Source organism: Aspergillus wentii (genome assembly GCF_001890725.1).
Source record: "Aspergillus wentii DTO 134E9 unplaced genomic scaffold ASPWEscaffold_5, whole genome shotgun sequence".
NCBI lineage: Eukaryota > Fungi > Ascomycota > Eurotiomycetes > Eurotiales > Aspergillaceae > Aspergillus > Aspergillus wentii.
Window position 1 is genome coordinate 2,074,549 of NW_024467836.1, and position 22,603 is coordinate 2,097,151.

General features: G+C 49.6%; 7 protein-coding genes across 7 annotated transcripts; 1 reads left to right on the forward strand and 6 right to left on the reverse strand.

The window, feature by feature from the left end:
- Positions 1 to 1,873: 1,873 nt before the first annotated feature.
- On the reverse strand, positions 1,874 to 2,614 carry ASPWEDRAFT_29570 (uncharacterized protein; the record flags this gene model as incomplete). Its single annotated transcript, XM_040833302.1, has 4 exons — positions 1,874 to 1,978; positions 2,027 to 2,282; positions 2,331 to 2,376; positions 2,518 to 2,614. The coding sequence occupies 4 exons, from the start codon at positions 2,612 to 2,614 to the stop codon at positions 1,874 to 1,876; spliced, it is 504 nt and encodes a 167-aa protein (XP_040688096.1).
- Positions 2,615 to 7,173: 4,559 nt separating this feature from the next.
- On the forward strand, positions 7,174 to 8,874 carry ASPWEDRAFT_60805 (phosphatidylserine decarboxylase family protein; the record flags this gene model as incomplete). The annotated part of the gene is made up of 2 exons (XM_040838535.1): positions 7,174 to 7,205; positions 7,260 to 8,874. The coding sequence occupies 2 exons, from the start codon at positions 7,174 to 7,176 to the stop codon at positions 8,566 to 8,568; spliced, it is 1,341 nt and encodes a 446-aa protein (XP_040688097.1). The 3' UTR covers positions 8,569 to 8,874.
- On the reverse strand, positions 8,345 to 10,385 carry ASPWEDRAFT_184914 (putative MFS transporter). The gene is made up of 4 exons (XM_040832046.1): positions 10,164 to 10,385; positions 9,936 to 10,104; positions 9,281 to 9,883; positions 8,345 to 9,232 (listed from the first exon to the last, which is right to left on the reverse strand). Exons 1-4 carry the CDS (start codon positions 10,326 to 10,328, stop codon positions 8,616 to 8,618), a joined length of 1,554 nt encoding a protein of 517 aa, XP_040688098.1. The 5' UTR covers positions 10,329 to 10,385; the 3' UTR covers positions 8,345 to 8,615.
- A 286-nt stretch (positions 10,386 to 10,671) lies between these two features.
- On the reverse strand, positions 10,672 to 16,203 carry ASPWEDRAFT_70119 (ankyrin repeat protein; the record flags this gene model as incomplete). Its single annotated transcript, XM_040839098.1, has 6 exons — positions 15,205 to 16,203; positions 14,921 to 15,160; positions 14,553 to 14,874; positions 12,770 to 14,507; positions 11,733 to 12,724; positions 10,672 to 11,699 (listed from the first exon to the last, which is right to left on the reverse strand). Exons 1-6 carry the CDS (start codon positions 16,129 to 16,131, stop codon positions 10,672 to 10,674), a joined length of 5,247 nt encoding a protein of 1,748 aa, XP_040688099.1. The 5' UTR covers positions 16,132 to 16,203.
- A 412-nt stretch (positions 16,204 to 16,615) lies between these two features.
- Positions 16,616 to 17,732, reverse strand: ASPWEDRAFT_113440 (uncharacterized protein; the record flags this gene model as incomplete). Its single annotated transcript, XM_040828408.1, has 3 exons — positions 16,616 to 16,965; positions 17,014 to 17,582; positions 17,626 to 17,732. 3 exons carry the CDS (start codon positions 17,730 to 17,732, stop codon positions 16,616 to 16,618), a joined length of 1,026 nt encoding a protein of 341 aa, XP_040688100.1.
- Positions 17,733 to 18,059: 327 nt separating this feature from the next.
- Positions 18,060 to 20,135, reverse strand: ASPWEDRAFT_582505 (Zn(II)2Cys6 transcription factor). The gene is made up of 5 exons (XM_040838374.1): positions 20,028 to 20,135; positions 19,819 to 19,960; positions 19,696 to 19,766; positions 19,236 to 19,648; positions 18,060 to 19,187 (listed from the first exon to the last, which is right to left on the reverse strand). The coding sequence occupies exons 1-5, from the start codon at positions 20,096 to 20,098 to the stop codon at positions 18,235 to 18,237; spliced, it is 1,650 nt and encodes a 549-aa protein (XP_040688101.1). The 5' UTR covers positions 20,099 to 20,135; the 3' UTR covers positions 18,060 to 18,234.
- A 283-nt stretch (positions 20,136 to 20,418) lies between these two features.
- On the reverse strand, positions 20,419 to 22,526 carry ASPWEDRAFT_70121 (uncharacterized protein). Its single transcript, XM_040839099.1, has 2 exons — positions 22,028 to 22,526; positions 20,419 to 21,984 (listed from the first exon to the last, which is right to left on the reverse strand). The coding sequence occupies exons 1-2, from the start codon at positions 22,447 to 22,449 to the stop codon at positions 20,619 to 20,621; spliced, it is 1,788 nt and encodes a 595-aa protein (XP_040688102.1). The 5' UTR covers positions 22,450 to 22,526; the 3' UTR covers positions 20,419 to 20,618.
- Positions 22,527 to 22,603: the final 77 nt, after the last annotated feature.

The following is a 22,603-nucleotide window of genomic DNA, read 5'->3' on the forward strand; positions in this document are numbered from 1 at the left end:
TCGAACCTAGGGATCATCGACTATCATCGCATAAGCAACGGTGACTGAAAGATTCCGAGAAGCAGCCATGGTCGGTTTTCGTGTATGGTATTTGGAGTCCAACTGTGACTTTCATTGGAAATTTTCCCTTCTGGATACTCTTCTTGGGGCGTCCAGAAATTTCCAGGTAATCCAATTGCATCCCTAGAGCGATATACACAGTGCGTTCTAAGTAGGCATAGAATTTGCACTCCTCATCTCTTCTTACAAGTAATGCTCGAGAATAGGACTGGATCCATCCCGAGTGCTTGCTGGACGCGTGAGTACTGCGTGATCCCCAGGATTCTCATATCTAGCCTATAAAATCCGGCGTGGGAATCGTACACTTTTTGTCTGCGTTTCTTTTTCGACTATTAGTGTCATTCTGCCATCGAACTGGGCTGCTGGGTTGCACTGTCTTGTGAACCCCAGAAAAGTAATCTTGCGCTTTTGTCTTTGTAGCGATCAAAATAGACCGGGGGGTAATGATCTGTCGCGTTCGAAGCAAACACCTTTTGGTTTAGCACCAGATAGCCCAGAGAAAACGATCCGTAAAATCTCAGGGCAAAATCCGTGCAGGAATGTTGAAGTGTTGTTTGATGCCTATCGAGAGTGTTCCGACCTGGAATATCCGCGAGGTCCTCTGACAATAGAACAATAGATATTGCAGAATAGATTGCTTGATCATGAAGTCTTGGATACTCGATCCCAGATAGATTCAAACCAGTCCTGGCTTCTTCCTCAGTTCTCGAGGAACCGTTTGGTAGTCGGTTTCCCGATATTGAGTCCCATTGTGGTGAAGATAAATGGGTGGATCTTCTAGACCTCATTTGCACGTGTCTGGTTGACGACCACCGATTTACTCGACATTCATACGGCGGTGTCCTGTCTTGCCACAGCATGAGCAACCTCGAGCGAGGGCGCGTCGCAGGCTGATGTGGGGATGGATTGTGGTATTTCCGAAGAATATCTTGCGTATACGTGAACGCAACAGGTAACGTATATATAAAACCAAGGCCATGTGTAGTGCCCACTGCATCCAGTGAAGTGGCATAGACAGAAGACAGGCGTCTCAAGATGCGTGACTGAGAGTTGTGGCTAAAAAGGATGTTTCATTGCTGAGACCCTAGAGAATCGAACTTCAGCACCGAATGATCTCGACTCTTTCCGCTTATCTCTTGGTCTGCATCTTGTTTGGGGGTGGAATAAATTCAACCAGATACCAAGATTACACCAAGGGAGCAGGATCAGAAACCCCCATAGTGAATACGCCATGTTAGGATGCCCTTCGGGGGTTTCTCCTTGTCGCTGAATCGGAAATAGTGAGCGAACAGGATGACGTATTCGCTCTGGATATGGCACCGTCATATCAAGACTTGGGCCTTTGAGGATCACTTTTGAAATCGATAGGAGCACTGATGCCGTACACGGCAAGCAGAGCCAGATCAACCTGTGCTCTGTATGGTGGAGTATCATTGTGCGAACGTGATGTGGCAGGACTATGCCCGAGTTATAAAGCAGACGGGCTGGAATACCATGAATCCACTGGGCGGTATTGAAATTTTGATTGAGGAATGCAAAAAAGTGCCATGGGGCATCTTTTTCAGTCAATTAGCCTGCTGCATCCGACAATGTGCGGATGGATAAGACGTACCAGGTACTCTAGTCTCGTAGAAGCAAATAGACGGCAGCTCCAGTCCGGAATGCCCCAACGCAGAGTAAACCAGCTAGAATTGCGCCTCTTCATGGCCTCCCAGAATGGAGGTCTTTTCGCCTCGCACATGATGACTCTCTTCGTTGTACTGCTCTGAGATGGCTGACCGCAATGTTCGTTTTTGTCGAGGGGGGGAAAAGGTCAGCGTTCGTGTCCAACACTCGGGCACAGCTCTGGCACCATTGCATAATAAGCATCAATTGAGCTGCTGAATTCGAATTCCAGCAAATGACCCCTGCGGCATGCCTGGAGTACACAGTCGATTAGGGAACGGGAATTGTTTGGGCCACGCACTATGACCACAGCCGCTGCGGCAGGTTTGTATATTTCCAGCAGCCTCTGATCCTGCAGCATCTTTTGTCCGGAAAGATATTCCGTATCGTGGCCCGGACCGTTGGGATGGTTTAATCCATCAATTGCATCTGGTTTCGGAATGGACCCTTGCCATGATCTCAAAAGTTCTCCAGCATGTATCTGGGATTGCACCCAGACGACATGCCACTTGTTTGCTTTGTCTTTCATCGGTTTCTGTTTTGTATGTGATAGCGAGCTAGAGACGGTCAGTCAATGATTCTCATATGCGGATGGATGGACCTACCTCTGAGCTTTTCTGCGAGTGATATGTGCAAGGGTAAGATTGCCACCTGAGCTAGATCATAAACATCTGCTCTTCACTCTTCAGCACAGCAGAGGATCAAGGAGGTTCTTCATTTCATCTGCAAGTCGCACGAGGAATTGACCCATTTTGGTTTTCCTAGATTGGACAAAGAGAACCAGAGACGAACCGTCCTCTGTCGGAGGGCAGCAAATGCAATAGCCGAAAGGATGACCACATATATAGCGTCCAGAAAGATGAAGTAGCGATTGAAGAGTAGATGCCATATTGGGATTGGAATTGGCGCGAGGAGATTCTCTTCTATCGTCTCTAGGTTGACGACATGTCTTGCGTATATCATTCGATTCAGGCTCGATCTCATACAGCACACCCAGCATCATCTGGTGGATTTCGCTTTCGTTGAAAGTCCATGACTTTCTGACCATGTCGGCTCCATATATAATAATGCAAATGTACCATGAGGAGATGTCTTTCATCATGCTTGAGTCCCGATGTAGGATTATCTGTATCGCCAGCTCAAACAACCTGTCAGTGTGTCGTTGTCTCTCAGTGTAAAGCACTCGTAAACACATCCGGATACCCAGGGTGAAACGCCCCCTAGTCCTTATAGAAAACTGTTCCTTGATTTTTACTTAGTATATAGCAGAATATTAAGGCGAGTATAAGATGACTTACTGGGGATGGTAGCCCTTCCACAACCACCCGATCAAGCCAGTTGATCGTCCAAACGCTTCCCTGCTAATAGTGAATGCAACAGGCAGTCAGGAATTCGGAAGGGCCACCGACCAAAGGTCAATAACCTCCGCATTTGTGTTTCTTGCATATCGCAACTAGAAACAACGACCAGGTAAGCCATAGACATTCTTTTTCTGTGTCCCGTCGAAAGCGATGGCTTTAAAATGATTCATCACTCAGATGAAGTTGATGGATCATCTGGGATTGACTGGGGCAGTCTGGTTGATGTATAGTATTTGGTTTCCGAATAGGATCCAGACCTTCTGCTTCTCTTGTTATCCAGAAACTTGATGTTTCTGACTACATGTCAAGGACCTTGTCCATCATTGTCCTTCATCAATCGACGTTCCTCACAGTCATTGATTCGTTCGCGAATACAAGCTCCGCAGTTGAGAATTTCTGAAGCTCTTTTGTGAGCCAGTCTCGTCTGTAACCGCGTGCTTAAATTCAAGGATGGTTCAAGAATAATTACACGTGTACAAGGCACGGAGTGACGTAGACTTCGAATGCTCATAGATGTAGGCTTTGGGTCGGTCTTTACGAATCCTGCTGAGTAGGGATTGATGCCTGAACAACGGGAACATGGGAACGGGCAGGACCTTCGCTTGTCCTTTCACTCGCAGCGCTAAGAGACGGTCAAAGTCATTCCAGAACTAAGTCCTGGTGTGCCATGGCTGGCCGGATTTATGGGCAGTTTCTGATAGTTGCTGGGTGGCGTTTACCGGTTCGGACACCTTTTCAATGAACTTTCCGATAAGAGCTGCCTCGATGCCGACTTTGAAGGTATCGGCAGGGCCGGCAGCCAAACGGTATTGCTTCTCGTATACTATCCAGGACCGAGGGACATTGAGAACTGATATATTCCGGTTGATGAAGTATAGAACACCGTCAGGGCTTCTAGAGCAGGAACATGAAAAAGCAATGCTTTTGGCTGTGCTAATAGCATCGTTGGACAACAGCGCAACATCGCAGAATCTTGTCATTTGTGTGAGCCACGATTTGTGAGACCGACCATTATACATTAGCATCAATCATGATAGCATTGCTCGGACATGACTCACTGGATTCCTTGGATCGATTGAATTAAAGTACCAAAAAGAAAATCAAATTTCAATAGCAGTTTCTGCAGTTGATTCTCTGGTGGTATTTCGATCATTGATCATGATAGTCCAATCGTACTCGCCGACAACGACCGTATTGAAAATGAGAGAAATCATTTTGGATTCGTCGTAGATCGAATCGTCCTCCACTTCAATATGGCCTGAATATATTAGTCCATGTATATATTTGTATAAGGTGGTTTGCTTACTCCAGATATTGTGCGTCCACGGACAGTCAGCAGGACAGGACACAACAGCACCAGTCTAGCACGACGTCTGTTGCGTGTGCAGACGGACAGCAATACTCTACTCAGCACATATCCGATGAAGTAGCTTGCGTCCAAATGGAATGATGTGCCAGTATTCCATCTGGTTCATGCCCCAACACACGACCACCTTGCCTTCGGACGATTTCGAAACCCAGGGAGCCGCGAGCTGAGATAAAAAGACAATCCAAAGTGAGTCACAAGATTTGTTTCGGCAATGTATGGATGTTTCGTGTGAGATAGAACTTACGATTTGAAGGTAGAATAGGGCGTGAACTCATGGGATCTGGGAGTGAGATATCTGTGTCTTTTTTCTATTAGTACCCAGTAGTGCCAAATGGATAATCCATACCAATCGGAAATATATTCTCTGGCTGTTTCCATATCCAAGAGGCATGAGCCAGGGAAATCCTCTTTCCAGCGTATTGTCTCGACTCAGGCCAGACGCTTCGTATTTCGCGGTAGGATAGACTCATTGTTTTCAGTGCCCTTGGGCGACTATACTGGAGATTAGTATCTGACGTCGGATATCAATGGAAATATAGTGCTCACCTGCAGTCTCAGTCCATTAAACATGTATACCCTGAGTGGGAATAGCTGGCGTAGAAGTAGAAGCACCAGTTCCTCACTCGATGCTCGTTTCTGGTACCGTTTGGGTATCGAAAGAAGAAACATAAATCCTCATCGGGGTCTAAAGCCATGATCTGACCCTGCGTTGAGTCCACGTTTGACCTTTTCAGAGCATAGTGGCTGCACCGTTGCAAATCCGAGAATTCAAACACAAGAGGTAGTTAGATACCCGCAGATATTTGGCTTTGCTTCCCAGTGAACGGAGCCCGACGATCTCCCATTCCGGATAGATTGAGTATCTCGAAGGTGAATTCCACGGATTTACTGACTTTTCCAACGGCGAGAGGTATTTCGTAGTATACCTTTCCGCCGATGGGCGCTGGGGCTTCAAGGGGTCTGAGTCGCCAAGGTCGCCATTCTCAGATCAGTCTCCATCAACGAGATATCTCGTTTTGGCGTGAGTCGATTCCTTGTGGTATGTGGTCTTTGGACGATTCGCTCAAGTCTGTAGTCTGGAAGGACGAGAATGTGTCTGTATTCACTGGGATCATCCGTTTCCATCTGTGGGTGTGTTTGGAGACCACATGGCCCGTAATTTCTGCCCTTTCGTAAGATGATCAGCAGGAGGTGAAGCTGATGCCCGACGAGCTGTTGCAAGCAGTACCTGGGTTGATACTTTGTTTGAGAAATGGTTGAATTGACGCATCTTGTCCACCGAACGCCCTATACAAAGATTAGTACACTCAATCGAAAATGAAGGGTATCTTACAACCGATGGACTTCCATTGTCCTCGGCCCCTCTGGTTTTCCATTTCGGATAGAGTACTATCCGATGGCTTTTGGATATCTATAATGTGAAGCTGGATATGCTATTGCGCAGCGACAGGACAAGACACGGCGATCTGAAAGCACGATTAGTATCAAATACTCAATCATGTACTCAAACATCGATGTATCGTACGGGATCACACGACGAACGCGCCGAAGCGCAGGCAGAACAACACCTGATTATTGTGCCGCATAGCTGATATCTTTACGAGACCTGCGTCTCGTTCTGCCAGTTAGAATGCTGGCCACGTCAATCGGCATCGGAACATGAACAAACTAGATTCCACCGTGGTTTTCGACAGACCATCAGGCGCAGAGATGTGTTGACCGGCTTGCCACGAGAGAGGTTGTCCGATGGCGAGATCCGTTCTATTTCTGTCAGCACAGTCATGAAAGGAGGAAGCATACTTGCATCCATCGTAAAGCTCGCGTACAACTAGTCAGTTAGCATATCACTCCAGGAAAGATAGAATGGACATACCAAAGGAAGATCGACCATCATGTCGACAATCATCCGACGTCATGTCAGCTGCAGTTCGGGGATAAACAATTCAGCGTTGGATATTCCAGGCAGTGTCCTATACATCGTAAGCAAGCGACATTAAAAGGATTATCATGGACAAACTGGGCTCTAACATGCCATGACAGAACCGGCATGCCGTCCCTGTTCTTCACCACGGAGAACAGGAAGTTATCGTAGGAGAGATTAAATTTTCCCGTCGAATCTTGGTTCCAGAAATGATGTGCGAGACTGGGCTTGACGAGATATTCCAAAAGTATTCGAAAGGGCATCTGGTTGCCGTCCAGTCGGCATGTACCCCAGGCAGTTCGAGGGATATGGGCTGTGGGGGAGAATAAAACGAGTATCAAGTCAAATACGAGGGATTCAGATGAGATAGCAACCATGATGATATCGCCCGAGGATATATAAAGTGCAGTATGAAATATATATACAATGGATGGAGATATACGAAGAGTAGAGAAAATGGGAGAGTACTACAACCCCTTTTATAATACGAATTCTACGTGAGTGAATTGTAGGAATAGGCAGTAGGATATTTACATTCATTGTCTTACTTAGCATTCATTCATCCCTCCATTGCATGCAGTCTGTTTGCTGCATCTATAGTTAATAAAGAATGGCGCATCTGCCATCTATACACAGTAGTTAATATGGCGATGAATGACATCATATCTCTACTCCACCCAGCGTCATAATGATGATGTCGTCAGATATCAAAACAGGATACAACAAAAGACAAAATAATAAATAAGAATAATATATTCATCTTCACAATGTTCCAACACACTCTCATCGACTGCATCATGTCCAAACACCACGTTCCGCGTCTGCATCAGTAAGTCACCACACCATCTATACCGACAATACCGACAATACTAATAACCTCAAGACTGGGAAAATGGATGCCCTCATCGCACAGCATCCACCGCGACTGGCTCGGCGAGATCATCACCCACGTCGACCAAAACCCTCGCGACCTGCACCCCGTCCTCGTCGAATTCCAAGACCTCATCGAATCAAACACCCGCGTTTACCTCCTCATCTCGTCCATGTTTGAAGAAATCCCCCACAAAAAGCCCTACTCGCAGGATCCAATCGGCAACCCGCAGATCCGCGACTATCCGCATCTGCTGCAGGTGTTGAATCACCTGCTCACCACCGCGCCTTCATGGAGCGACGATGCGCATCGTGTTCGTCAGGTCGGATTGCCCATCCACGCGGTGCTCGACTGGCCGATGGGTACGCCGAGTGGATATGCGGCATTCCTGGATCCCGAGGTGAATAAGATGATCAAGAAGATATTGAATGCGTGGGGGGAATTCCTGCGCTCGGAAGAGTCCGCCGTTGTATTGAACGATTCTGAGACGGGCTGGTTTGGGAACAGTGGCAGGGAGTGTCTGGCATTGGTGGGCAATGTCGGGCATGATAATGGCACCTTTGATCCCGCGGCCCATTCTCCGTTTGAGACGCTGTTTGTGTGTGATCCGTCAGCCAAGTATCACGGTTTCACATCGTGGGATGACTTTTTTACCCGCCAGTTCAAGCCGGAAGTGCGACCTGTTGCAGCACCGGGTGATAGCAGAGTCATTGCCAATGCGTGTGAATCCCAGCCATACAAGGTCGCCCACGATGTCAAAGGACGCGATCGATTCTGGGTCAAAGGACAGCCATATTCAGTCATCGACATGCTGGCTCACGATAGTCTGGCCACCCACTTCATCGGCGGCACAGTCTACCAAGCCTTCCTCAGCGCATTGAGCTACCATCGCTGGCATGCCCCCATCACCGGGAGGATCGTCAAAGCCTACGTCGTCGATGGGACGTACTATTCCGAACCGCTGTTTGAAGGCGTCGGCAACCCGCAGGCCCACAAGCAGGACATCGACATGACCGGAGAAGTCACCGCACAGGAATTCATGACGGCCACGGCGACCAGAGCGGTGATTTTCATCGAATCGGACGATCCGGCGGTCGGGCTGGTTGCTTTTCTGGGTGTTGGGCTGACAGAAGTGTCGACGTGTGATATCACCGTCAAGGAGGGCGAGTATATTCGCAAGGGAGACCAGTTGGGCATGTTCCACTATGGTGGGTCAACATACTGTCTGCTCTTCCGGAAGGAGGTGAAGCTAGAGGGATTCCCTAATCCGGATATTAATCGGAATGTATTCGTCAGGAGTCGACTTGCTGTTGTCAAATAATAACATAACTCATCATATTCATGTATATAACCTCATATATAGCTGTATCAAAGAGTATACTTAAACAAAGGCGACTTATCCCCCATATCCAACAACTGCTCCTCGCTGTACCTCTCTCGCACCTCGTCCTCCCCAATCCTTTCTTTCCTCTTATTCCCCCAGATATACGACGTCTCCAATATCAACGCCGCTATCAACCCACTCCCTCCAAACGCCAGACTCAGTCCAAAGCCAGTATAGTACTTTGGACTCTCCGAGTCAATGTACATATAACTCCCGATGATACCACCGATATTCCCAATGCAGATGTTAAACGCTAGCCCGATGGCACGCCGACTGGACGGGGCGATGTTATTCGCTGTCCAGGAGGTCGTGGCCGGATGGATGGGATAGATGCCCATGCAGGTGAGGATGACGGCGAAAAAGGCGCCGCCCACGTTCTCGGATAGAGCGCCGTGGAAGGAGATGATCACGCCGTAGCCGATGGCCACGAGGATCAGCGGTGCGGCGACGAACGGCATGCGCCAGTAGAATCTGTCTGAGAGGACGGAGAAGAAGACGGCGGATAGAGCGCCTGCGACGTAGGGAGGGACTGTCATCAGCTGGGCGTTGGTGTTGGTGAAGCCCATTGCTTTCGTGATGGTAGGAAGAGTGAATTTCGTCCCTATACAGTTAGTATCTTGTATAGAGAGGAGTAGAGAGAGGGAGGTACCGTATGAACAAGCACTCTGACATAGCAGAATATACGCCAACAAATACAACCTCCAATTCATAAACACCATCTTCAAATCCTTCCATCTCACCTTCCCATCCTCCTTCGCCTGCTCCTTCATCATCCCCCCCTCCTTGATAAACATCTGCAACTCCAGAAACCGTATCTCCTCTGCATCCAACCACTTGGTCGATAACCGCGGTGAGTCAATCAACAAAAAGAAACACGACACACCAAGACACACAGTGGCGATGCCCTCGAGGATGAAAATCCACCTCCACCCCTCGTACCCACCTACACCGTCCATTTCGGCGATGGCGGCGGCGAGGAGGCCGGAGAAGGCGCCGGATAACGCACTCGCGCAGTAGAATATCGCTAGCCGCGTGGAGAGGACTTTGGGCATGTACCAGAATGTGCAGAGATACACGGCGCCAGGGAAGAAGCCAGCTTCGAAGACGCCGAGTAGCACGCGGACGACCATTAGGCCGGCAAAGTTCTGCACGACGCCCGTCATGGTCATGATAGTTCCCCAGCAGACGATGAGGATGCCCAGGTATATGGATGGGCGGGTGAAGTTTTTGAGCAGCATGTTACTTGGGACCTCTACACCACATTAGCATTCATTTTTATATTGATAGGAAGAGGAGGGACGTACCCAGTAAAACATACGGAACGAAAAAAATACTCAACACAATATTCCACTGAATCCCATCGAGCCCAAGATCATCAACTAAGCCTTCGATCTTGGCGTTGCCGATATTAGCTCGATCAAGATGCGAGATCAGATATAGCACTGCCAGCATCGGCACGAGACGGATGTCAATCTATATACACTGTCAGTCAGCCTCACTATACAAGATCGATAAATAGGGTGGGTGCATACCTTCCTGATCAACGCCTTCCGCCTATCCTCTGTAAAATTAACATAAAAATCCGCATCGTCACCATCCAGTCCCAGAACCTGAAAGTTATCGATGGTGGTGATTCTGGGTGCTTTTTCTTGGTGTACTGCGTCGGTGATCTTCTCGTCGATATCTGCCATGGTCATCTTGGTTTCTTCTTCTTCCTTCTTTCTTGTTTGCTTGACCGACTTGACTGATCCATGTTGGAGGTGATGATGGTTATATACACAAGCGGAAATCCACCAGCGGAAATGCCACCACTGTCTACATACTGTATAGCCAGTTCCCCACGCCAAGACTGCCAAGTTTGCGGGGTAAATTGTGGAGGAGAGCTTGGCGCTCACTTTGATATGGCTTGTTCTGGTCATCTGTGCGTACGCCACGAGGATGTATTTCCGTGCTGGTTTCCGGCGGATTTGTCGAATCCGCTTCTACTGTAAACAAGTGAACGGAAATGTGATTGATTAGTGCTATCTAGCTAATGGAAGGCTAAGTTCTCGCGCTGCAATACCACATCTTGACTTCATCTTCTGGCTCCTCCTCGGTGTCCATTGCCATCTCGGTGTATCTGCGTTGACGCGCTGCCAATCGCTTGGCTACTTCGTTGGCCTCGTGGAGACTGACCAGCTTTCGCTTTTTGCTGTCGTCTTTCATCGCCTCGCGGCACATGTCGTACATGATCTGGCGCTGGCTGCGTTGGCGGCGGGAATGCTCCACGGTAAAGTACTCTGCGGATTTGTCCACTGTCGCCTTGCACTCGTCCATGTCTCTCTCCTGCCAATCTGGGTCATGTCTGGGAATATGCGGCGGGGCCACCGTGGCTTCATACAGCCAGTTGTCGACGGCGATTTCGAACGGCGTCGATCCCGTCGCGTTCTCGCGGTAGACCAGGTCCGGGCGACGTTGGATCATCATCTCCAGCTGCCTTGGCAGGAGATGCTTGATTGCGTTGTGCAGGGGGGTGTTTCCGGAGCCGTCGAGTACGCCCAGATGTTCTTGGCCGGTGGAGTCGGCGAATTCGAGGAAAGCACGCATCGCGGCTACCTTTTCGTCTGTTTCGTTGTTCATGTCCAGGTTGAATGAATTGCACCGGGGGCTCCATGTGCGATCCTGGACTTCATGCATCCATCGCGCAAGCGGAGTCGCTGAGCCCGGCTCGTCGGACGACCGCTCCGTGAGCAACGACGGAACCAATCGCGGATCAAGCAGTTCAAGCAACTCCTTCAGACCGTCTGGCTTCGTACGCGCCTCTCCACCCTCTTTCCAGAGTAGCAGATGGATCACGTTGTTGCCCTTGCGGTCGCGAGCGGCCTGGTTGGCGCCGGCGTTGATGAGAATCTCAGCGTAGCTCTTCCGGTGCAGCGAGAACGCAAGGGTCAGAGGCGTGTGGCCTTCAAGTGACTTGGCCTCTAGACATTCCGGTACCTGTTTCACCAGATACTCTATCAGGCGGCACGATTCATCGTCCGGCCTGGCCATGACCGCGCAGTGCAGGACCAGCTCATCTAACTCGTGAGCTACACTCTATCTATGAATGGATGGATACTTACTTCTCATCCCCAGCCACTTTCCGATAGTACCCTCCAGTCCACCAGTCGACTTTGCCAGCGCGCTCAACTTGTCATCCTGCTCATGCGCCTTTGCAAACTCGAGATAGTACCGCGCCGGCGCCGTTCCCAAGAACCACTCGGTGCTGTTCAACTTACCGTTGAATGCAGCCCTCAGCAGCGGTGCATGAGTGCTCTGGAATCGCGACTGGAACTCCCTTCCAGCCGATGCCCAGTCCTTGTGCTTCTGGCCATGGAAGGTGAGTCCGCGGTAGTATCTGGTCTTTGGTTTGACTTCAATGCCGCTCTTCTGCACCAGCTGGTCGAGGGGAAAGCCAGCACCACCGCGCTTGATCAGCTGCTCCAGACACTGCAGGTGGCCAAGTCTGATTGCCAGTTCGTAGTAGCGTTCGTCTGCTTGGTATACGTTGGATTCATCTTCCGAGTCTGCTTTTGTCAGTTCTTGACAGAGGTCAAGCAAAAAGACCAGCATCTCGATGTTTTCAGTCGCAATCATGTATTCGATGAGATCGTATGGCTCCCTCTGATCGTCTGAAAATCTCTTAGGAGTCTTCTTCTGCCCGAGAGGATCTGCTAGTTGAGTCACTGGGAATCGACTAGACAGCAACAAGATAGGTGCTGCATCGGTGACAACCTCGGTGTCCACCTCGCCGATATTGTCGACGGTGAATTCATCATCGACATCCTCACCAATCACATTGACATCGTCTTCCGACTCATCATCGCTGCCTTCTTCCATCTTGTATCTCTTTTCACGGGCCTCCTTTGGCTTGTACTGGCTCTTGGCAATGTCAATGATTCCCCTGGCAACACCCTGGTGTCCACGGAGAAGCGCAATGGAAAACGGCGAGGAACCACAGCTATCCTGCACGTTGATCTGGAGAGGAGAGTTGTCCTTTTTCGGACCAAACGCCCACAGACCCAGGGTAAGGGACTTGATGGCATCCAAGTCGCCGTTCCACGCAGCCTCGTACCTGTGCAATGTTAGCGTTGAGTGAGAATAGAAGGAGTCCACTTACAATCTCAAATATCCATCTTTCCTCACATCAGTCAAATCCGGAACGGTAAATGTCAACTTCACTTCGAACGGCCCAGGCTTGTAATCCATAGGCCTGTATGGGTCATAATTAGACGGCTTCTCAAAGTCCGGGTGAAGTTGATAAAACTGCTTTGCCCCCTTCTCGATCAACGCAGCCTCCAATTTCTGGTACTCGGAGAGAAGACTTTTCACTGCGGCCATCTTCTCATCCCATCCCTTTGGAGCTAATCCTTTGACAGCTTCATTGTACCTTCTTTCCGCGTCCTCGTTCTCCTTTTTTGCTGCCTGGAGTTGGTTCCTGGCTGCCCACATCTGGTAGGTGCCTTCCTGGAATACATTGAGATAGAATTGATCATCCTCCTTGATAAGGGGTACACTCAAGGCGTGAAGTTGGCGCATACCCTCAGCTTTCTCGCCGCGGTATTTGCGCAGAGACTTGATTTTCTCCTGGACACAATCGAGCAAAGATTCTCCTTTGGTGTACCTGCGTTTTCTCTCATTGGTGATGATACCGTGTGCAGCACCGGTAAGCGTATTCGGATCCACGCCATGGGCAAGCAGTTCCAGTGCCACAAGAGGAAGTTCCTTCTGCACTGCGAGGATGATAGGCTGGCTGATCGTCTCTCGGAAGTATTCCAGGTTTCTCTCGGTTGTGCTATGATTGACCCAGCTATTCGCCAGTTTAGCAGACTTCAAAAACTGCTCAAACTTGATCGACGGGTCGGAGCCAAGTTCAAGAAGCCGAAGGGCTTCGGTTGGGCTCCTGGCATTGATCGCTGTCCCAAATGCCGAATACACACTATGGTTGTACCGATTGCCCTCAAAGGCGAGGTGGTTAATTACTCGCTTCACAGCAGGTTCGTTGTAGTGGAGGTATAGATCCAGCAGCTCGGTAGAAGAAGTAGCGGCAAGATAGTGCAAAGCTGTATGACGCTGCACATCGGCCTGAGCTGGAGAGGCACCAAGTTGCAGAAGTTTCTCCGTGATTGGTTTCGCTTTTTCCAGCGGCAGACGGAGTGCGAGGGCCAAAGTCAAGATGGCATATTGTGCGGTCTTGTTATCGTTCATAAGCTTGACGGGCATCAGAACATCAGCACCGAAAGAAGAGACAAGCTCTTCGATCACGTCGATATGACCGTTGAGGATGGCCAGATGGAGTGGAGTGGTTTTGAAATCCCAGGATGGTATGTTGATGTCATAAATGTCGGGCTCGAGTTCATTTTCGCCGTCGAGCATAGCGACATCAGACTCGACATCTTCATGCCGCACATCCACGTAAGAGGAGGTGGCGGAAGTACTGTCATCCATGTTGACGAAATCGCCATCTTCATCCAGCTCGCTCTTCTCCTTCTTCTCTTCGATCCGCTTTTGTTTCTTGGATGCTGACTTTGCGTCTTGTTTGTCGTTTTCTTCCTCCTCGTTCTGTCCGCTCTTGGTAAGGAGGATTCTCACAATCTCCACACTGCCACGAGCAGCAGCCATATGCAACGCGGTTCTGCCATCCACCACACGGGCAATCAACCGGGCGCCATGGTCGACAAGGGCTTGAACAATTTCCGGTGTAGATGTCATGCAGGCCAAATGCAGGGGTGTTCTGCCAGTGTAGTCGCGGGTGTTGGGATCGGCTCCGTCTTGTGCCAGCCAATTCTTGACTCCTTCGAGATCATGTTCAACGATATCGTGGCACAGACGCTCGGTATTTCCAACATAGGCCATTTCTATACAGTTAGCAATGGTATATAGAATGAAAGAGAGTCACTTACCAGTCCAATCAGTGTCGGTGATCGGGTTGAAACTTCCAATAGCCTGGCGACCAGGGTCATCCTTGATGAAGGAAACATCCCCAGAAATGTAGGTCTTGCTTTCTTCCTCTGCCACCTCCTTCTCCTCATCAGTGACCGGCTTGGGGCAGTCACCACAGCAGTCATGCATCACGTCCGCGACGTAACCGAAAAAGGCCGGATGACGGTGGAGATGGACCTTTCGATCCTTGGGCTTGTTCCACTCGGCATTGAGCAGCAAGTCCTTGGTATACAGCAGCTTGATGATCCTCCGAGCATGGAACCTTTCACCGTATGGGATACTCTTCAAGAGGTTAGTCACGCAACAAAGCAAGAACGTGGAGTCTTACAAAAGTGTTGTAATCAGAGATTTCATCCTCCTCCTGCCAATCGGGAGTTTCATCTTCCCAGATATCTTTGATGTTTCCGTGTAACTTATTCGACCGGCTGTACGTGTTCGGATTCGGTCTGCCACGTTCAGCTCGTCGTTTGATCAAATACGTCTCTCGATCTGAAGTCTTGGGAAGCTTTTCCAAAACGAGCAGACGGGCAAGACCGACTGTTCTGGCAAAGCTTCTTTCAAAGATGGTCTATACAATCAGTAACCATCTACTACATCAAGGTTCAGACTCACAGGATCAATCCTCGACCGCTCCAGCTGCGGCCAGTACACCTCAAACCCACGATGCGAGTACTTGGACAGCCGGTTCTCATAAGAAGGCGACCGACGCGTCAAGTCGACCTGATTGGTCTGGGTGATATACGAGACCAACGCACGAGGAGACACATAAACCTGCTTTCCATCGTAGACCGCACAAGAACAATCAACATCAAACCCAGTCAGAATCTCCGCAACGGACTTGTAAATCCGCAGAACAATCTGCACATGGCGCGTCGGATACTGCGAGACAATCGTAATAGTGTTCTTGGTCCGCACTGTCGTCGTCTCGTACAGAATCGCATTACTGATTCGATCCGCAATCTGCTTAATCTTCTCAACCGCCTCGTCCTCGCTCAGTCCGTAAATGAACAAATCCACATCCGACGCCGGCGCAAACTGCTCATGGTAGAACTGGCGCAGCGCACGTTTCGACGCACGGTGTTTCTCCGGAATCGGCATGAGGGACGTAACCACCGCACTGCCTGCCACCACCACATTGCTCCAGTCCAGATCACTCAGTGAACCCTCGGAGAAGATGGAAAAGTTATTCTGGAACTCCTTGATCGTCGGCACCACGGCCGGCGAGCCATTCGGTCTGCGGTTCTCATCGCTGAGTGGGAGGATGTACCGCTGTGTCTCTTCTGGTGATTCCGAGGCTAGATCTCTAGCTCGGATCTGCGCACTCGTGGATCCTGCTTCGTCGTACACCGGAACGACGTTCAGATGGTTGTCTTGCAGGGCGGGGTGGGATGGCTCCTGGGCAAAGACTTTTCTGGCAACAGCGTCGTACTCATTGTACGGTTGGAGAAGTTGCTGGATGGGGGTATTAGGATGGGAATTAAGGTGTGAGAGAAAGTCGGCGTGTTTAGCTGGGACAGCGGGAAAGGAAGATGCTGCCATTGTGGTGGAATAGTATTAAAACAGTGCAATAAAAAAACTTCAAAGATTAAACCAAGCAAGCACTGATCTGACTTGAGAAACTGAAGACGAAAGCAAACAAAACGAACCGCGGATCAGCCCATCTTTTGAACCCAAAACGAAGATCCAGTGAGCTGTGTGAGGATTGCTACATCGGGTTAGCCCAGGCCCCAAGAGGCTGAAGCCCCACATCCCAGGCATCGGACCCACTCTGCGGCCTGGATACGATGCAAACCAGCCAAACACCAGGCAGAACCGAGCTTGTCTGGGCCAGATGTGGGACTAGCGGCTTGGCATGACTTCATTTGGGAAGAGCTAAAGAGAGCTGAGTTGAAGCTAGCCGGATGGAGACAAGCGTTGAGTTTGAGCTTTTCCAGGTTTTCTGTTCAAAATAATTCAGGCCACTATATGTACAAAGTGTGGCTGTATAAGTCATATCTAGGATATATAGTGATATCATCTTCATTCAACCCAGCAAACGTATCCTCCGTCGATGCATAGCCAACACAACGAAAATAAGCATCTCGGTCCTAGACACCACGATTAGCAAGCGCCTCGTATTCATGCAGATCACATACCTCTCCTTCAAGGCCATCATCAATCCCTGCACCAAGAATCCCTTGCTGATCTGGGGTAGTAGGCCTTTGTATAACCTCAACAGGCCTTCGTTTTTGAAAATGTAATGAAGAACTTCGGTGAAACTTCGAAACGGCTTTCCCTGTCGGCATTCCGGTGGTTTGGATTGGAGCATTGTCTTTGCTACGATTAGTGGGTGGGTGGCTATTGTGGCCATTACTTTGGAGAGAGCGCCGAGGACTAGTTGTGTTAGTATGTATGTATCCGATGGAATATGAGATGACATACTGAATGCGTCTTTCGAACTGATATTCTTCTTCGTGAACAACTTCCCCCGCAGCCATTGATAAGATCCATATGTAATCATCGGATTAATCACAAGAATCAGATTAACCTTAAACCCCCTCCACAACCCCGTCCAGCCGTCTTCGCTCTGAACAATCTCGACGATAGTCTCCCAAATACTTTTCTTCTCGTCATTCGCGTGACGAGTCTGCTGTCGTGTAATCACGACGGAGATGGGATTCGTGCAGAGCTGAGCCAATGCGCCACCGACAGCGCCTAGTCCCAGTTCTTTGGTGATACTGTTACTGTCTGTCTGATTGTACGATCGAAGGACGGATTGGTATGCGTCGCGCGCAGTCGCGGACCAGAAAAAGTAGGCAAAGTTCATCGAGGCAGTTCCTAACACTGAACTTCCTAGGCCGTTGTACAGGCCGGAAATGCCTTCTTCTTGGATTATTTGGCGGATTGCTTCGATGGCGTTGGCATATTGTTTTGGACCAGCGTCATCGGCCTTCTCTTCGTCATTGTCGTCTTGTTTCTGTTGCACCTGTACTTGTAATCGTGTTTTCACACTAAAATGTTAGAATTGCCTTATATGCAGGTAATCTCACGTACATATCTAGTGGATAGACAAGGACATTCGCCAGAATAGCCGCTGCAGTCCCCGACGCAACGCTTTCCCAGGGCGAGGGCTGGTGAGTATTTCCACTTTTTTCAACCATATCGAGTCGTATATTCTCATTACATGCCGTATGTTGACAAAAGTTGAACATTAGACACTTTTCAACGAACCCCCTCGTCGGACCGAGGCGGGGAGCGGATAGCGGGAAAGCGGACCGACTGAAGTATAACCAACCGAGTATCGTCAAAATCATAACAGTCCACTCGCAGTCGGAGTACAATTCAACAGATATTCAACTTCATTAAGTCTCATACTCGGTGTTCCTGTATCGAGAAATTCGCCCCCTGACGGAAGTCTAGGTGATAGCCCGGAAATGGCTTCTGGGTTGAATAACCACGACGGAGATGGCATGTTTGAAGGGCTTGGATCGGATTGATTCTGATTTCGACGAAGACTGGATCCTAGTTTTCCGTAGTCTACCATTGACCAGAAGATTCCTTCGGTTGCGGGGTCCAGATCGTCGATTTGGGAAGCTGGATCGAGGAGATGGGTATATTTGTATGATTGGGCGTGGAATTCGCGGAGTCGGATTGCCTGTCTGGTTAGTTGATATACATGGCAGGTTGTGGTGAACTCACCATGTTGGAAGCATGCGTCCATAGCCGTCCTAGTCTGTCTAAAGCGTCTACGCTTTCTTGGAAGTAATTCAGTGCATCTGAGGATTCAGATCCACTCTGGATGTCAAGATGGGAATACAGTGAAAGGATACCCCCAGGTATCGCTATGCAGTAAGCATAGAAAGAAGACTCGATAAAGCAGCCAGAGTCAGAGGCTTCTTTTAACAAATCCAACAGCTGTCTCGCATGTTCTCCACTCCCCTGCAGAGCTCTGGAAACAAAGCTAGCGGGAGTTTTGGACCCGAACGGTCTCAAACGCAGCCGTAAAGAAAAAGGGTGATTTAAAAGACAATGGCAGAGATGGAATATGGCATGGGCAAACACAAGATGCCCGACTTGTTGGTGGTCAACCGTTCCATCTGGTTGTAGATTCTCATGAATCAAATCAGAGATAGACTTGCTTCCAATATGCGAGTAGGTCTCGAGAAACAGGAGAGACGAGGTGATCGATGCAAATTCCGATTTCGTATCCCATGGAGGAATCTCATCAGCACCCCGTTTCTGGTGAAAGTATCTCGTGCAACGACCAAATATAGATGCCATCAGAATCGTCAACGCAAATGGACTAGGCGTTTCAGAAACATCCGTATTCCAACTCAACAGCTGTCCAATAGTCGGCGTCTTCTTCCACTGCCCATCTCGAAACGTCTGCTCATCACACGGAAGTTGAACATTACAATCTTCATCAAGAATAGCCAGTGGACGCGATTGTCCGCAGGAAATCAGCTTATCAACAAGATACGCAGACCAAAATGCCCGACGACGCTCTTCCTGCTCTGTATACGATAACCAACCTTCCGGCTCTGTCATCAGATGCAGATCTTGGGAGATGCGCGCAGCAAGGCCGATCTTCAACCATCCCGAACTAACTCGACCGGCTGTGACGTTAGCACATCTATACCGGGTAAGCTGGGATCTGGACAAACCGGTATAATCCACAATAGCAAGTAGGTTCACTGCTTGCACGACGTGTACATTCATGCTGTCTTCCACGGTCAAGTGGTCTGCTAGAACTGCCAGCCATGATTCCCGCGCGTATGTCTCTGACGCTTCGTGCGTTCGTCCGTTAAAGTATTCATGTGTCGAGAATCGCACGGCAGATGCTAGGACAGCGAAAACAAGGCATCGTGGAAGGAGGTTATTATCCAATCGTTGTCGAAATAGTGATTCTTGAAAGTAGGAATACGGCTGGTTGTGGACGCGTAGGAAATACGTATCGATCAGGGATTGAAGAACAGGGGATGGAGGGAAAGCATTGTATGTATTCTCAACAGACGGTCGGCGACGGAATGCAGTATCATTCGACGAAAAATCCTCCAGACTCGAAGAATCAGAAGCACTCCTATAAAATCAGCATCATCCCAAATACAATAAACGTAAACTCACCTCCGCCCAGTCTGCCCACTCAACTCCGCAAGCCGCGACTCAATCGTGCTAATTCTCTGCAACAGCTCAGCCTGACGCACCAACATTAGTATCTCATCCAATCCAATTCTTTCAACAACATACATTATCCGTCACGCCCACCAGCGACGAGGTCGGAGGCTGATCCCCGACCGTAGCAGAGTACGGCTCATACACGCACGACCGTTTATTCCGACGACAGTGGAAGCATATAGGACGTTCGCCGGAGCATTTTGTTTTCTTCTTCCTACACGTAAAAGCGGTCAGCAAGATACCTTCAATGTGTTTGTTTATTCAAGTCATTGGGAGCGTACCTGCAACTTGCGCACGCCTGACGAATGCGCTTAATATTCCCACCCTGGACAGAATCCACACGAAAGTCCATCGCAATGACACAGGGCGTGATGGCCAAGAGAGCGGAATCTTGAGGAGAAACGAAAATATGGGCGAATTTGGACTTGGAGGCGTTGAGGAGATGCGGGGAGCTGTCAGTACGGTATGGTACGGTATTGGGTGCAATTTGGATGATCCGATTGGGTGGACTAATACTTACCAGTATGGATGTGTTATGGGGCCTGGTAGATGCGGGGAAGATCCGTTGGTTAGCCGAGGATAGCCAGTCGGATAGATTATAAGGTTATTTAATTGGATTATATTAAGGGTTTAATGTTATAGAGGTAGAGAGAGTTTAGTAGATAGGAAGTGGTAATGTTGTATTAGTACCTGAATTATGATAGGTTCTCTGGATATATATAACTATCCGGTTGATGAGCGAGATAAATGAATTGAGTGTTTATGAAGTTGTATAGGATAGCTATGGAATATTCAGCTTCCTAGATCTACGCATCCACCAGATTTGACAGTTAGGTATAAATTAATCGCTCTGAACCAGAAATCAGACTCAACTACAACTTCACACCCCCCCTCCTCTCCGCATAAACATCCCAATCCACCTTCCTCCCCGCCTGAAACTCCTTTACTCCATACCCCCCATCTCTCTCAGGATGCATCATACTATCAAACAACTCCTTAATACCAGCAGCCTGTTTCTCGCCCCCCGCATGAGCCCACGCAAGCCTAACCAACTCCTTCGACATGCGCGACGCGTCGGGCGAGGAAACCTTCAACCGGACAAGCATATCATCTAGATGGGTCTGAAGCTGGGACTGATCGGCTGCGAGCTCGGATATCACACCCAACGCCTTCAACTCCGGTGCTGGGATAGGACGGGCGGAGAGCATGGCTTGTCGTGTGAAGGCGAGCCCCCATTCGCGGATGACGTATTTGGAGATGGCCGCTGCGCAGATCCCCAGTTTGACTTCGCTTAGTGTCATGGTGGCCTTTTTCGTGGCGAGGCGGATGTCGCAGGTGAATGCGAGGCCGACGCCGCCGCCGAATGCAGGCCCGTTGATGGCGGCGATGGTCACCTTGGGCGAGGTGTCGATTGTTTCGAAGAGGGTGGTGAGGCGGTGGAACTGGGCGGTGCTGGTGGAGGGGGACTGGGCAATGGGGGTTGAACCTTTGGCGAGGTCCATTCCGGTGCAGAAGAATTTACCATTTGCGGTGATGATGATGCGGGAGATGGAGGGGTTGGCGGAGGCGTTGGAGATGGTGGAGGTGAGGTCTGCGATCATGGATGTTGTCAGGGCGTTGCCGTTTTTGGGTCGGTTGAGGGTGATTTTGAGATTGACGCCGGATCGATGGATGAGCAGGCCGTCGCTGTCTTTGACGAGAGTCCATGATAAAGATGGCTTTGGCTTGGATATCTCGGATAGAGAGACGAGGCCTTCTTTGACGGCGATGGCGACGCCAGCGCGACTGGCGTTCGACTTGGATAGCTTCTTTGATATCCACACGCCTGTCTCGACCAGCTTCCTCAGATCAACACCAGTTTCAACTCCGGCATTCTGGAACATGTATACGAGATCCTCACTGCCCACATTCCCCTTTGCCCCTGGTGCAAATGGACATCCGCCTAGTCCGCCAACGCTGCTGTCAAACACGCGTAGGCCACAGAGATATGCTTCCCAGACATTAGCCACTGCCTGGCCGTATGTATCGTGAAAGTGGCCAGCTAGCTTGGCCAGGGGGATGTTATTCTCAGTAAGATAAACGATGAGACTGTGGACTGATGCTGGAGTGCCGACCCCGAGTGTGTCGCCCAGACTGACTTGGTAGCAGCCCATATCCAGCAGGGCGTTGACGCAGTGCAGCACCGATGATGGCGATGTCGGCCCATCAAAGGGATCAGAAAAGATACACGATACATATCTATACAGTCAGTATCATACTTATTCAAGCAGGATGGACATACCCTCGCACAGCAACATTGCCTTCTCTCGCCCTCTCTGCAACCATCCTGGCCCTCTGAATCCCCTCATCCACACTGCAGTTGATATTCGCTCTGCTGAACCCCTCCGTCGCACTCACAAACACCGCAACCTCCTTCACCCCATGCTGGACAGCAATATCCAACCCTTTCAAATTCGGCACCAAAACAGGAAATCTGCCATCCTCATCGTGTAATTTGCGTATCCCCTCACTGCTCAGTACATCCCGACAGTCTGCCAGTTGGGGAATTGCCCGCGGCGAAACGACCGATGTCAGCTCGATCGTGCGTAATCCGGTGTCTTTCAGCCGGTGGATTAATTCTAGTTTTGTGGCTGTTGGGACGGTGTCTTGTATATTTTGCAGCCCGTCGCGGGGGCCGACTTCGACTATTTGGACTGCTGGCATTTTGCTATGCTGGATGATTCTTGAGATGAGATGGATGGATAGTTAATGAGATGAGTCAATGTGTCGGATAACCGGACCGCGGCATTCGGATGAAGCCAAAGTATGACGCAGTCGTTATATTTCCGGGTCCGGCGGTCCGTGAGGTTACATTTGT